This window comes from Stomoxys calcitrans, chromosome 1 (genome assembly GCF_963082655.1).
Source record: "Stomoxys calcitrans chromosome 1, idStoCalc2.1, whole genome shotgun sequence".
Taxonomy (NCBI): Eukaryota; Metazoa; Arthropoda; class Insecta; order Diptera; family Muscidae; genus Stomoxys; species Stomoxys calcitrans.
Window position 1 is genome coordinate 132,619,545 of NC_081552.1, and position 15,037 is coordinate 132,634,581.

Here is a 15,037-nt window from a genome sequence, read left to right on the forward strand (position 1 = left end):
AAAGTATTAAAAATTAGCGCTTTTGGGATTTCCGTAAGTTTTTCTATTTCAGCCCACTTTTTTGTTATCGCTTCGATTGCAAAGTCCACTGGTATACTTGGGAATAAGGATACTACATTGAAAGAAATAAGTTTCTCGTCGTCATCTATTGCACTGTTGTTAACCTTATTTCTTAATTGCTCCGAATCCCTTACGTTATATTGAGAATTTAAATTAAGTTTTTTCAAAATGTTGGTCAGAAACTTGTATAGCTCGGCTGAAGGGTAATTAATAAAAGCGCATATTGGTCGTAGAGGTAAACCTTCTTTATGAATTTTCGGTAATCCATAAATTCTTGGAGCTGTATATGTATGTGCAGATATAATAATGCACTCATAAAGTTCATCGACTAATTCGTTGTTGCGTCTTTGTAATGATGATGTAGGGTCTCGTCATGATGTCTTACAATATTGCACATACGTTTATCATAGTAGGTTTTGTCCATAGCCAGTGTGACATTGCCGTTGTCAGCGTTGAGTATCAAATTGTTTTCGTTTCTATTAAGAAACATTTTGCTCTCTTTAACTGTGCTCAATTTAAAACGATTTCTAATGCTTAATCTCTATTTGTTGATGTGGTTCTCAACCCTTGACGTGAATTCTTGCTGTATCTTGTTCTTCTTTGCCTTGTAAAGTCTGTATGCAGTCCTCGCCATCAGTAATGTATTTACTTAAACGACGAGAATTTTTGTTTTTGCGTGGGTATTGCATGTTTATGTCCTAGCGACAACAACCACTGAGTGTAGTGTGGAATTTCTGTTGTTTTTGTATTAACAAACCACTTGTCGTTCTTTACAATGTTAAGTTCTCTTTTCTGTCTGTCTAAATATCTCCAAAATGTGTAAAATGCTTGTCGACGACTGAACAAATGCAATCGATTTCTTTTTTATTAGTGGAAATTTGTATACCCTACACCACAACTGTAGTACAGGTTATAACAAACTGTTCGTTTGTTTCTTAACAAAATAGCCTTTATGGATCTGAATTTTTAATCTTGCTCGCCGGAGAGCCTCTAATATGTTTCTGAGACTACATTTATGCTCCTGTAATGAGCTATTAAAGACAAAAATATCGTCCATGTATATGACGCATATTCTGCTAATGTGTTCCTTGAGAACAATATTCGTTAGTCTCTGGAATGTAGATGGGGCCTTCTTTAGTCAAAAGGCATTGGAATGTCCAGAATGGGTAGATAACGCTGTCTTAGCTCTGACCTCCTCCCTAACTGGGATCTGATGGACGGGCTGTTTCCTCAGTTCTCATGTGGACCACCTCCATCAGAAGACAAAGATTCTACCAGTGCGAAAAGATAACTACATGCTGTCTATACCTTTTGGTCTGTAATCGCAGAGACCATCTGAATCATCATCTTGTGGATTGATACCCACCGCCCAGAAGCCTTAAGGTAGATCTACATGATCTAGAACGTGAGATTCAGCGCTACGAGAGAGAACCTCTAGATCAAACGGCATATCAAGCGGGTCTAGACAACATTCATCTAGACACGGTAACAGATGCGGTAAATAGCTACCGGGTGAATATAGTCCTTGGAGAACGAACTCCTCCCATTGCACCTGAAGAAATTGACCTCCCCAGCAAACCAGAGTAGTTCTGGCTCAATTACGTTTCGGCAGATGCAGCCGACTCAACTCCTACAGATCAAGGATTGATGCCGACGTGCAAGATGTATGTCCCGATTGTAGGACCAGGACCGCACGATACACGTCATCTGTTTAACTGCCCAACCAGATCCATTCGACTAAGACCCAGATCACCGTGGACGAACCCCATCTTAGTCGCAAGGTTCCTGGATCTTTACACTCAATAGAATCAACCAGACGAAAGATAGAACACAAAAAACTTATACAACAACAACTGTGCACTGATATTCAATCTAGAACATCTGACTGTACTTGATAGGACTAAATAAAACACAGCAAATATGTTATGACATAAAAAAAGTCGTAAGAATCTACATTTTTAAAAATAACGGAAATTAAATTAATGGGCCCATTAAACTAATAATACCCAATTGCAACAACATAGTGAGACCTTTGTCTTCGTAGATGTTTATTAATATTTTAGTTTCAATGTTTTATTTAAATACTTTATGAGGTTCCTGAATTTATTTACCTACCTAAATTTCTTTGATATTTTAGCACGATCAGTATAACGTCTTTGTGGAGGAAAGCAATATTAAGAGGGATGGAAAACGAGTTGCTATTAGTTCACCAAAAACTATTCAATACCCATATTGTCAACAATGTAACATTCATGAATCTCGTTTTGTTTGCGCAGGATGTGGCAACCAGTGGTATTGCAGTAAAGAATGTCAGGTAACATTTTGATAATTTAAGATATGACCTGATTATCTTACTTGTTCTTTTCTACACCCTAACAAAGATTTCTGCATGGGATAAGCACTCCGAGATTTGCACAGAATGAACACCCGAACACCCCGTGTAATTGGGATAAATGGAATCGATCAATTCTATCGAATTGTATTACATAGTTTTATTATTTAGTAAGTTTAAATATAAAAAATGCTAGCACCGTTGTTCACAAAACTTAATGCAGCCTTAAAATAGTTGTATTTTACAGATTTCCTTTATAGAACTGTCCAATAAACTTACTTTAAAGCTGTATCATGTTTCGCGTATACGGCCGTAAATATAAAACAGCCTTTATAAAAATGAGGCTTGCGTATTACATTTTTTGTATTATTGTTGAAGTGATTCACATACTTCAAGTAAAGTCTACATAAAATGGGTGGGTACAAACCAGGATCGTCCCTGCGATAGCAGCCCAGAAGTTATTGCTTAGACAGCTGGTGGAGGTGGTCCACGTGAGAACTGAGGAGACATCTCGTCGCAGATCGACGAGCAGCATTCTGACAGATCTGAATATTAGTCCACTGCGTGTCACATAGCTGACGACCGCAGACCGGGCAATTGTTTTGTACGTGGTCAACAAGCTTTCTTTGTCGGCACCTCAAGTGCTGCAGCAGATGAGCCAAAATAAAAAGGCCAACGGTGGCGCTCGCAGATTTTCAGAAGATTCACCATAAAGAAAACCCGGCCTGGAGGGTCGTTGGCAGCCCCTGCAATAGGTACCAACGCGATAGCCCAATCCGCCATCCATCTAAAAATCACGATTACGGAAACATCAACGAGAAATAATGGAACTGACAATCACCCGATGTCGACCTATGGATTCAGAACACGGTTTATGATTGGAACATGTAACGTTAGAACTCTCTCGAGACTTTACCAAGTCCATTGCTCGACGATCCCAAAAACCATGGAAAAGCAACGAAACTATAGAGACAATAAAACACCGGAAACGTCTACGCAACGCTCTGCAACGGGCAAAATCAAGTGTAGCAAAAACCGCTGCCAGGACTAGTTCGCAGAAATAAACAAATATATTTTAATATGCTGGCAGAGCAAGCCGAAAATGCAACTAATATTGGAAACATGCTTGGTGTTAACGAGTAAAAGAAAATGAACGGCAACAATAATATAAGGCCAACGTCAATAATAAAAGGTGAGGACGGATCGGAATTAACAACACCCGAACAGCAATAAGAGCGATGGCGCGGTTTCTTCAGCTCCGAAGGGCCAACATCAGACGACTCAAGCTGCGAGCCTCTTAATCCCTTTGACTACCGAAACCCAAGCAGGGATATATATATAGCTCCATCCACCTCATAGCTCAAGCGATCACCCAATGTACCTCTGACCTCACCCAATGTAAAAACTGAAGGGGGATAACATCTCTAAACGCAATAAATAAAGTGATAGCAAATCTCTTTCTGCAGCGTATTTCGCCTGCACTTGACAGCATTTTGAGGAAGGAACACACAGGCTTTTGACCAGGACACTCTTGTGCCGAAGTCGACTTTCAATGATTAAAGTCGAATAAAACACTGCAGAGAGATACAAGTTTGGCTTTGCTTGTCTTGCTGCTAGTTAGTGATGCGTTGTAAAAAATCGAGTTCATTAATAAAGAAATGTTTCCAATTTTTCTGACATGCATTTGGGCACTTATTCTGAAATAGCATTAATATATTTTCTAAATTGAAAAGTGAATTAAACGTAATGAAAAATTTGGTAATATCATTACATGGTTGAATCGATTTGATGAAATTCAGCAGCGGTATTCAGATGAGTAATAATAAGTCGTGCTGAGGTTTGTGCATATCTTGGCTTGGATTACGTCCTTATTAGTGTAAGATTCATTTAATAGTTTTATGTTTATTTTTTTTAATTCATATTTATTAATACTTTTTATCTTACATAGATATTTACATTAAGCTTAAGCTGTTTACCCAGTGGCAAACCCATCTATTGGTATCTTCAGTCAAGACACCCATTTACATTTTACATATTATCGTTTCAGTTTATTTGATTGCTTCCATCTACGGAGTATGCAGAAGCAGATCTTGCGGGGCCCTCCTCTTAAGCATTGTAAAAGAATTCATATTTGTCATTAGACATGTTGCGAGTTGATTCGGATGTTGTTGAATTCTTTGTTTGTAATTTTGAAGTTGTGATAACATTTCCTCTTTTATCGTTGTTTACGTTTAGTTCTGTTAGTTAGTTATATATTGGGGCGCTCGGGCTATTTAACGCAATGTTTTTGACTGCAACTGTTGCAAAACTTTTATGTTCGTATTACAGGCTGTTCCCAATAGTTGGATGCCGTATGTCCAAAAGATTTGATTATGCATTTGTAAATCAGTAATTTCTTTTCCAGCGATATTTTTGAATTAGTACCAAGGTGAAACTTCATCTTATTGGCTTGTATGTCTAGAGCCTTTCTTTTTGTCTTTATATGTGTTTTCCAATTTAGTTTTAAATCCAGGTATAAACCTAGGTACTTAGCTTTATTTGCCTGTGGAATTTGGATTTGGTTCATTTCTACAGGTGGACATATTCCTTGATTCAGGGTGAATGTAACATGGGTTGACTTCGTCTCATTCGCTTTTATACGCCAATGTTTTAACCAAATACAAAGGTCATTGAGATAGTTTTGCAGCGATCTGCTTGCCAATATAGGTTATCTATCTACAGCCATCACAGCTGTGTCATCAGCGAACGTTCCAATGACGGTCGTTTCGAATTGGGGGAGATCGGATGTGAATAAGAGATATAACACTGGGTCCATGCGCTGGGGAACACCAGCTCTTATACAGTTTAATTTACTTATTTCATCTAATTTTTGAACATAGAATGTAAGTATGATTTGATAAACAGGTAATAGTTGATTGGAAGAAGATTTAGGATTTTATATCTTAGACCCTCATGCCACACTAAATTAAAAGATTGTGATATATCTAGAAATTCTGAAGCGCAATATTGTTTTAACTCAATGGCATGATTGATCGTTTCAACCAATCGATGTACTTGCTCGATCGTCCCAGATTCTTACGGAATCCTTGATGATCTGATTTCAATCAAAGGAATTAATCTCTTAAGATACTGTTGATAGAATTGAGAGCAGACTTATCGGGCGATATGATTTTACTTGATCCACCGGCTTGCCAGATTTTTCGACCATTAATATCTGTGCCACTATCCATTGTGGTGGTATAAAAATGTGCATTAATCAAGCGTTGAAAATAAATTTAATGCAATCAATCAAAGGAAGGCTCCTTTGTGAGTTCTTTGAGTATTTTCGGTGAAATAAGATCGTAGCCTGGGGCTTTTCCTAATTTCAGATATTTTATCGCCATAGCGACTTCGGATTTAGTAATCTTCTTGATTGGCAAGTCCAGCTGGTGAGTTTGGTTTAATAAGTGTGTATTTGGTTTATGGTTTCCTCAGTATTATTTGGAGAGAAAACATCGAATAGGTGGTTTGCAAATGTAGCTGCTTTTTAAGAGTTGGATTTCGTCCAGGAATTGTCTATCTTCCGAATAGGATAGCTAATATTTGGTTGCTGTTTTACTTTCTTTGTAATTTTCGACACCGAATAATCTGTGGAAATGGAAATAGATTTTGGATCTCTCTTTCAATTTGGCTTTCGTTTAAATGTTTTAAAAGTTTTTGGAGTTCGGATGTCGCCTTATTTAGTTTTCGTTTATCTTCAGACGATTTACTTATCTGCCACTGCATTTTTGTGGTAGGATATATTGGGGGATTGTAAAAGCTTTTCTCAGCCGTGAAGTTCCATGAGGCGTGTTGTATAGTGCAGACTAGGTGCTCTACAGCTTCTGTCATTTAGTCAGCAGTTCTTAATGAAAGTTTAGGGTTAATGGTATTGCTGATTTGGTGTAGGAAATATATCCACTTAGTTTTTTGTTGTACAGTTTAAATTTTACTTCTTGTAGGGTATACTTTGCATATATAGTTAGGGAAACTAGTGAGCGGTCAGAAGACAGATCATTGCCTGTCACACACTTCGCAGAACTAACCGCAATGCCTTTGGAGTTGCAAAATCTATAAGGTCGGGAGTCTTGTTTAAATCAGAAGGCTAATAGGCCTGGGCCTTGTCAGATGGTTGCATGACATGGTAAGTCAATTGAGGAATATTAAAATGAGTTTATAGATGAAATGAGTTTCCGATATAAAGAGGATATCAATTTGGTTGCTTACGAGGAAATTTTTGACTTCAAGCGTGTGTTGTGCCAAACCATTGGTATTCCAGAATACAATTCTAAGACAATCCCATGGCAGCGGGTTGTACACACCGGATTGACCCGATGGAATCCTCATCGGCAAGGGCTGCCGCCTCAGTGTACGTGTTCGTCTTTTTTCGTCATGCGAGAGGCACATCCCGGAGTGCCTTCTCCGCACGCTTCTGGTCCGTGCCGGGATTGAAGAGAACCCCGGACCATGTTCGGTTTTCCAGAACCGCCTTCATCATCGGTCGGTGTCGGTGAGGTGTAACCGGTGCATGGAGTGGGTACATTTCCGTTCTTGCTCTGGCCTAACTTCACTACGGGAGTATAGTCATACTGGCTATGTCGCAAGGTGCTGTGCGAACAAAGCCAGCATTGGGTCACAAGCGTCGTCGTCGTCGCCTTCGGCGTCCTCGTCGTCGGACTATGTGAACCCAGGAGACAAGCTGACCAACACCTGCAGCTTGCACAGTTGTCACGGTTACAATGTGCTACGTAAGGATCGCTCAAGGAATGGAGGTGTGGGATTGGCCTTCGTTATACACCATTCCGTGCAGTATAGACCTATCTCGCCTGCGCTTGACGCTAGTGACCCCTACATGCAATATATGGGGATAGCAGTCAGGTCTGGTACTGCCGAGATAGAGATATACAACGTGTATATACCGCCGGTTGGTAGCTGTATCCCGATTAATGGCCAGGCCTACAGCCCCGACATAAGTGGGTTGCTATCTGGCCATAATCGTCTGGTTCTAGGGGATTTTAATGCGCATCACACGTCATGGCATTCTCCCCTAGGTAACGACCAGCGTGGCATAGCTTTGGCAGAGCAGATAGATAGCTCCACGTTTTGCACGGTGAATGAGGATGTCCCCACTAGGATTACGAGGAGGTGCAGCAGCTCGCTAGACATCTCAATTCCCTGATCTCTTGAGTGACGTATCCTGGCAAGCCGTCATCTCTTTGGGGTCAGACCACCTCCCATTAATTCTCACCATCTACCGACCATCCGACTTCATAAACTCTGAGCGCCGGACGTTTATCAATTATAAGAAGGCCGATTGGACTGGCTTCAGAGAGTATACCAATCGCCGCTTCAGTGAACTGCCACCCCCCTCTGATATGCTTGTGGCCGAGAGGAAATTCTGAGACATCGTTAACGCAGCAGCCGCTCGCTTTATACCAGCCGGTCGATTACCCCAAGTGCGACCCAATTTCCCGGCGCAAGCAGTGGTACTCGCAGACGAGCGTGATGGGATTCGTGGTATGGACCCCGCTAACCCCAGAACCAGCGAGCTGAATCTGGAAATAAACAGGGTAGTCAACGAACATAAGCGGAATTTGTGGCTGGAACACTTGGAGCAATGTAACTTAGGCACCGGTGTAGGCAAACTGTGGTCTACTGTTAAGTCACTCTCGAACCCCGGTAGACGGGATGAGAGGACCTTAGTCACTTTTGGCGAAATTACCGTGACTGATCCGAAGAGATGCGCCAGGTTGTTCAACCGTCAATTTATTGTGCATCCCGAGAGAGACAGGGCAAGGAGGAGAGCCATTCGCCGTATTCGTGGTCTCCGAGCCGATGAACAGCCATCACAATTTACCGTGGGCGAAGTTACGAATGTCATCCGTGGCGCTAAATCCGACCATCAAGTGTCCCAAAATAATTGGCGTCACATTTGACGGCTCTTACATATTCTCCCCACAAGCCACAGCAATCTGCGATAAAGTCAAAAGTAGAAACAAGGTCGTCAAGTCACTTGCTGGCAGCACTTGGGGTGCAGGCAAAGAAACCTTGTTGACCACGTACAAAGCAATTGGCCGGTGTGGTCACGTCAACTTTGTAACACGCAGTGGAATAATATTCAGATCTGTCAGAATGCCTCCGAACTGCGACGGGCTGTCTCCTCAGTTCTCATGTGGACCACCTCCATCAGTAGACAAAGATCCTACCAGTGCGAAGACATAACTACATGCTGTCCAAGCAATACCTTTTGGGATGTTATCGCAGAAACCATCCAAATCATCATCTTGTTGATGGATATCCACCGCCCAGAAGCCTTAAGGTAGATCTACATGATCTAGAGCGTTAGATTCAGCGCTACAAGAGAGAACCTCTAGATCAAGCGGCATATCAAGCGGGTCTAAACAACATTCATGCAGACACGGTAGCAGATGCGGTAATTGGCTACCGGGTGAATGTAGCCCTTGAAGAACGACCGCCACCCATTGCACCTGAAGAAATCGACCTTCCTCGGCAAACCAGTGTAGTTCTGGCTCAATTACGTTCCGTTACAGATGCAACCGCCTCAATTCCTACAGAGCGAGGATCGATGCCGACGTGCAAGATGTATGTCCCGATTGTAACCAGGGACCGCACGATACACGTCACCTGTTTAACTGCCCGGCCAGACCCACTCGACTCAGACCCAGATCCCTGTGGACGCACCCCATCTTAGTCGCAGAGTTCCTGGGTCTTGATACTCAACAGAATCAAGCAGACAAAAGATAGAACAAAATGAACTGCTACAACAACAACGTCTAAGTGAGTCTGATGGCAGACTGCCACTCAAACCTAATCTAACCTAGGTGTTAAGTTCATTAAAAGACTTGCCATTTGTTGCATTCGTTGATTTAGATTGTTTAGCATGTATCTAAGATGCCTGTGGTATTAAATTGTTATGGAAATGTTCTGGATGGATAAGTTGTATCTGGGGTTAAGGATCTTGTATAATTGCTTGGATATTTCTAGCAGTGTTTGAGTAAGAGACACCATTTATGCGTTGGGATGGATTGTCCAAAGGCTGAGGTGCAGCTACTTGTGGTTCTCTACCAGATCTGAAGGGAGGGTAATGCTGTGTGCATATTTGTTTGTAGATAGTACACCCTTTGTAGTTTCCTGGATGGTTACCATTGCAAATGGCGCACTATACTTCATTTGTCCATTTTTTGCGTTCGCATGTCTTAGATGCATGATTTCCTGCACACTTAATGCATACTGGTACTTTTCTGCAATAGGACCTCGTATGTCAGTACTGCTGACAATTTGAGCATTGAGGTAGAATTTTTTTTCGGTTGAGGAGGTTCAAATTTGACAATACTGGACATTAATTTATTTACTGAGTTTATTTTCTTGTTATTTTGTGTTGGAGTTAGCACTACTTCGAAGAGCCGAAGTGGCTCCTTTGTGCCACGACTTCTTATGTTCCAGATATTTGTAGCTTCATGCCCAAGCTGTGCGAGATCTTCTTTTAGCAGTTCTATATCAACTGCAAAGTGCATGTTTCCCAATATGATTTTTAATTTCCTTTCATACTTAGGCTTGTGTGCATAAAATTCGGTGTTTTTTCCTCCAACTTGCCTATTATCTTCTTGTAGGCTTCCTGGGTCTTTGGGGTATTTTGGCCTGTTTATTTCGTAGGGTTTTGATTTCGAAATTTTCAGGGACTGATTTCGTTAGGAGTGTTAGCAGAGGTTGAATATTTTTTTAATTTTTCTACGAAAATAGGTGGTAGCTTAACCAATATGCGGTATTAGTAGCAGGCTTTTTTGTGGCATCTTGTGTTGTGGACTTTCATTAAAACGTTTTCTTCGGCTTCCCGTTTGCCAACCATTTGGTGATTTTCTTCCATAGTTTTCGTTATTGGGTGAGTTTGGAGATTATTCGTCAAACGGGCCAACTTTTTGTTGCAGTTCCTCCTCATCTGTTTCGAACGATTCAGTCTGACTCTTTAGATGTGTTTTCAAAAGGTGTACGTCCTTTTGTATTTGGAGGCATAACCTTCCGTATTTTTCCTTTTTTTTTCTTTAAGTTTATTGTTAGTCTTATCTAATTCTTGAAGTTTATTTATACAGAAAAATCCTATGCTGTTCCATGGTGTGTCTTCTCGTTAGTCCATAATACACTTGACTTATCACTGGGTGTCTTAGTCGATAACGCAGTGCCCAGTGAATATCAAGAACACACACTATGCATGTACCACATTACCCAAATCAAATCTCGTGTATTATCTTTGCGACACAACTATGTTTTTCAAATGCTGGAATGTGCAACTGTCAGCCATTATTTTGAAAGAAACGGCCATCTGGTACTGTTTATATTACAAACAGACTATTCAATTGGTAGCTAGTGCTGTCCGTCTCTATCGTTTATTTCTAAGTTTTCCAATTGTTATTTTGTGTTTTGTGCACTTTAATTGATAGATTGCAAGCCTCTCACCGCGCTTCAACTCGAGTGAAGGGATGTTCTTGAGGAAAACAGCTCCAATTCAACTACCATCCAGAAACCGTAAAGCGCTCGTAACAGTGAGAATGCTCAGTAAGTCACTACACTACCAGGTCATTTTGCCACAAATGTATTTTTATCCATTAAGCGTTCAAGTTGGAGGATAAGCTGTATAGGACTATATGTTTTTATTGCCCCCGCATAGACTGAACTCCAGATTTGAAATCATCAGCTCCTAAGAAGCGTATTTAATGCTCGATTTTGCTGAAATTTGGACAAGTTTGTTATAATATACTCATCCCAGTCCATATTTTGATATGGCTACCATATAGATCGATATCCAGATTAAACACCTTAAGCCTATAAAATGCGAATAGGTTTAGGTCCCATACTAATGTACTCTCAATTTTGGGTATTTTTGGAAATTTCTGGCGGAAGTATATTCCAATTCATGGACGGGTATATTTCAAGAGATGTTTGCACCGAATTTAGCAATGTTTGGATAGAATTTAAAATAGATAGACTCAAATATCTTGGTAGCAAAATAACAAAGGACAGAAGAACGGAAGCAGACAAATGCTTACGTATTAACAAGCCTAGAAGCGATTTTCTTGAACTAAGTTGACCAGGCGATTGAATTCTATGCAAAGGTTCCATACACAATCAACAATTCAGCTTTTATAGACGTGTCTGAGATTGGCGAAAACGTAGTACTCGAAAATTTAAGGTCACTAAAGATAACTTTTAATCCCGGTCCATATGGAATTCCATCGAACATTTTAAAGCATTGCGCTCTCGAACTTGCGTATCCCCTTTGTACACTTTTCAACAGTTTATTAAAACATGGATATCTGCCGGAAATGTGGAAGCAATCTTATATAAAACCATTATTTAAAGCCGGAAATAGCAATGAGGTATCTAATTACAGGGGCATTTCAATTTTGAATGCTATTCCGAAGCTATTAGAGAAAATACTGACTGACACTATTTCACATCAAGTCTCTTCTATAATGTCTCCCTACCAACATGGGTTCCGGAAATCGAAATCGAAGATAACAAATATTTTAGAATTTACTTGTTTGGTCAACGATGGCTTTAGGGAGCGCTACCAAACGGACGCTATGTATACCGATTTTAGTAAAGCATTTGATAAAGTCAAACACAACCTTCTTAAAGTTAAATTTGATACTGTAGTGTCCAAATCAGTTGTGGTCTCTTCTGGTGTTCCACAGGGTAGTCACCTTGGCCCTGTGCTGTTTTTTTTGTTCATAAACGATCTCCCTTTTACTTTAAAGCACTCGAATATTTTGATGTATGCAGATGATGTAAAGATCTTCAGATCAACGAGAGACTCTGATGAACAGTGTTATCTTCAGTATGACCTTGATACACTTTACGAATGGTGCAACCAGAACTTTATGGAACTTAATATTTCCAAATGCAAACACATATCAGAATAACCTCTTTTAAAACTAGCTACTTTTTGGGTTTCAATCAACTTGAAGTAGTCTATAGCTTTAAATACCTTGGATTTCTTCTAGATCAACGCTCACACTTCCGTCAACACATCTCAATGGTTGTAAACAAAGCACGTTATGCTCTTGGCTTCTGGAGTGAAGAACTTAATGATTTCTCTGTGACGAAAAACTTATATACGTCGCTAGTTAGAAATAATCTCGAGTACGGTTCAGTGGTATGGGATCCGTACTACAATATTCATTCTGATTTGATAGAATTTACTATTGGGTTGCCTAAAAAGTTATTGCGGATTTTTTAAAAGAAAGTAAATGCATTTGTAATAAAACTTAGAATGAACTTTAATCAAATATATAATTGCCATTTTGTTCGATAACCTTTTGCCATCTTCCTGGCAAATTTAGTATTCCACGCTCATAGAACTTCTGGCCTTTATCTGCAAAAAACTGAACCAAGTGCAAGTGCAAGCCCATCTAGTGGAGGACCAATGATTGAGGTCATCCGGGGCCAAACCCTGGCAGAATTCTTGAATAATAACACTTAATATTGGTAACACCGCTACCTGGAGGTTTTAGATGTGACAATATGTTCGAAAAATCTAATCGATACGGTTCAAGATTGGATAGTATCCATGGAGCATTCCTTCTCAGACCATCGGTACATCAGTAATAAGTTGAAAGCAACTGGCCAAAATTCGGAAGTCTACTCAGAAGAAAACTTGGGCAAGATAATTTAGATTGTCACAAGGGAGGACATGTTAAGTCTTTCGATAAAACGCATTTTCCACAGGATACGACGGGACTCGTGAAGGCACCGAAATATTGGAGTAATGATCTTGATCGAAGGCTTGTGATAATAGAATATATTGTCAAGGAAGCTTTGAGGGGCTTCAAACTATTTAAGTCCCCCGGAACTGATGGAATATTTCCGGCGTTACTACAGAAGGAGGCAGACTATCTGGCGCTTCACCTCATCTGGCCACTATTTTAACAGCGTGCCTGGGACTTGCATATACCCTGAAATCCTGGCAGGAGGAAAGAACGGTATTTATACCCCAGCAAGGCAAGGCAAGTTATGCGATACCAAAGGCCTACAGCCCAAAAGCCTTAGTCCTTTCTACTCAAAACCATGGAACGTATTGTGGACACCATGATAAATAGTAGAACATCCAGCGAGCTGCCTAAATACAAACAGCCTGCCTATGTCAAGGGAAGGTTGGTGGAAATTGCCCTACACGAGGTTGTGCATAAAACAGAAGAATCCTTCGATGCCAAGACGTACACATTGACCAAACCTTAGTCCAGTATCTGGTGGACCGGTTACTTAGAGATTGGATAAACCATATGCTAAGGAACAGGTGGATAAATTGCGGGTATCACGACATAAATATAAGGGAGAAAGTGGTACAGGACACGCCACAGGTGACATTTTATCGTCACTCCTTTGGGGACCACCATAAATGTCCTATTACGGATGATATGGCATATGACTGGGCTAGACCCAGGGGTCTCAATGTTAACCCAGAGAAGACTGAAATATGCCTGTTCACTAGGAAGACGAAGGTGGGCCAATTTGCCGCGCCACGTTTCCTCAACAAAACGATTTCGATATCTGACAAGGTCAAATACTTAGGAGTGATATTGGGTAGGAAACTTAATTGGAAGTGTCACATTCAGGGGCGTACTGAGAAGGCTCACAGATATTGGGCACTATGTAGACGGATCGTAGGCTCGAAATGGGGCCTCAATCCAAGGATAGTCCACTGTCTCTACAGGACCATGATTAGACCAATACTTTCTTACGCCTTAGTAGATTGGTGGACTGCTAGGAGAAAGAGTGCAACAATAGGACCATACAACAAGTTCAGAGAACATGTTGTTTAAGCATAGGCGGAGCAATGAGGACCACGCCCACTAGGGCACTGGAGACTATTCTAGATAACCGACCCATTGACATAAAGATTAAGTGCTGGGCGGCTATGAGACTCAAGGCTATGCGGCTATGAGACTTAAGGCGATGGGAGAATGGATTGAGGATGGAAACAGCTTATACCATCGCGGTATAATCGAGACGACGATAGGAAATTTGGAAGGAAGAGAAGAGGTTTCCGATCGGATACTTGTGACGACACTTGAGGTCGAGTGCGAGGCACTGCTGCCAGCCGCACAGTCTAGGACTGACGGAATCCTAGTTATTGCCATCTGGAAGATCATGTTACACAGATGGATCAAAGCTGGGGAACAGGATGGACCTCGGAGTATACATTGAGAACCCAGGGACTGAGTTCTGATTTAGACTGCCTGACTATAATACAGTCCTGGAGGCGGAGATCCGGGCGATCATGGAATGTGTGAGGTGGTGTGGTGCTGACGCGAGGACTCGTGTGTGAACATCGTTACGGACATTAAAATGGCCATAAGGGCAATAACAACCAGGACGGTAAGGTCACGAACAGTCTTCCAGTGTAATGTCTGGTATTCTATTCTGCTTTCGGAATCCGTTAAAATTTTTAATTATTTCGCGAGCGAAATTTGACATCAATCAAACGTTTTTGTTTCCATACCAAATCACGTTTCTTTAACTGCATTTATTGTTTTCTCTAATTTATATACCTTTTCTCAAATAAATAAGGAAAAACGAACCACTGAAACTAATAAAACAAACAAAAATGAT

General features: G+C 40.8%; 1 protein-coding gene across 2 annotated transcripts in view; it reads left to right on the plus strand.

The window, feature by feature from the left end:
• Positions 1-2,747, plus strand: part of LOC106094538 (uncharacterized) — a 153,981-nt gene extending 151,234 nt beyond the window's left edge. The window contains exons 6-8 of one of the 2 annotated variants that reach the window (XR_009398766.1): positions 2,198-2,374; positions 2,442-2,562; positions 2,627-2,747. Coding sequence is in view for 1 of the 2 variants with exons in the window: in XM_059370884.1 (XP_059226867.1) it covers positions 2,198-2,374; positions 2,442-2,483 (219 nt within the window). In the remaining variant the exon portion in view is untranslated. Of the gene's footprint in view, positions 1-2,197; positions 2,375-2,441 lie in introns of both variants that reach the window. The other variant, XM_059370884.1, reaches the window with a different exon arrangement.
• The last annotated feature ends 12,290 nt before the right edge of the window (positions 2,748-15,037 follow it).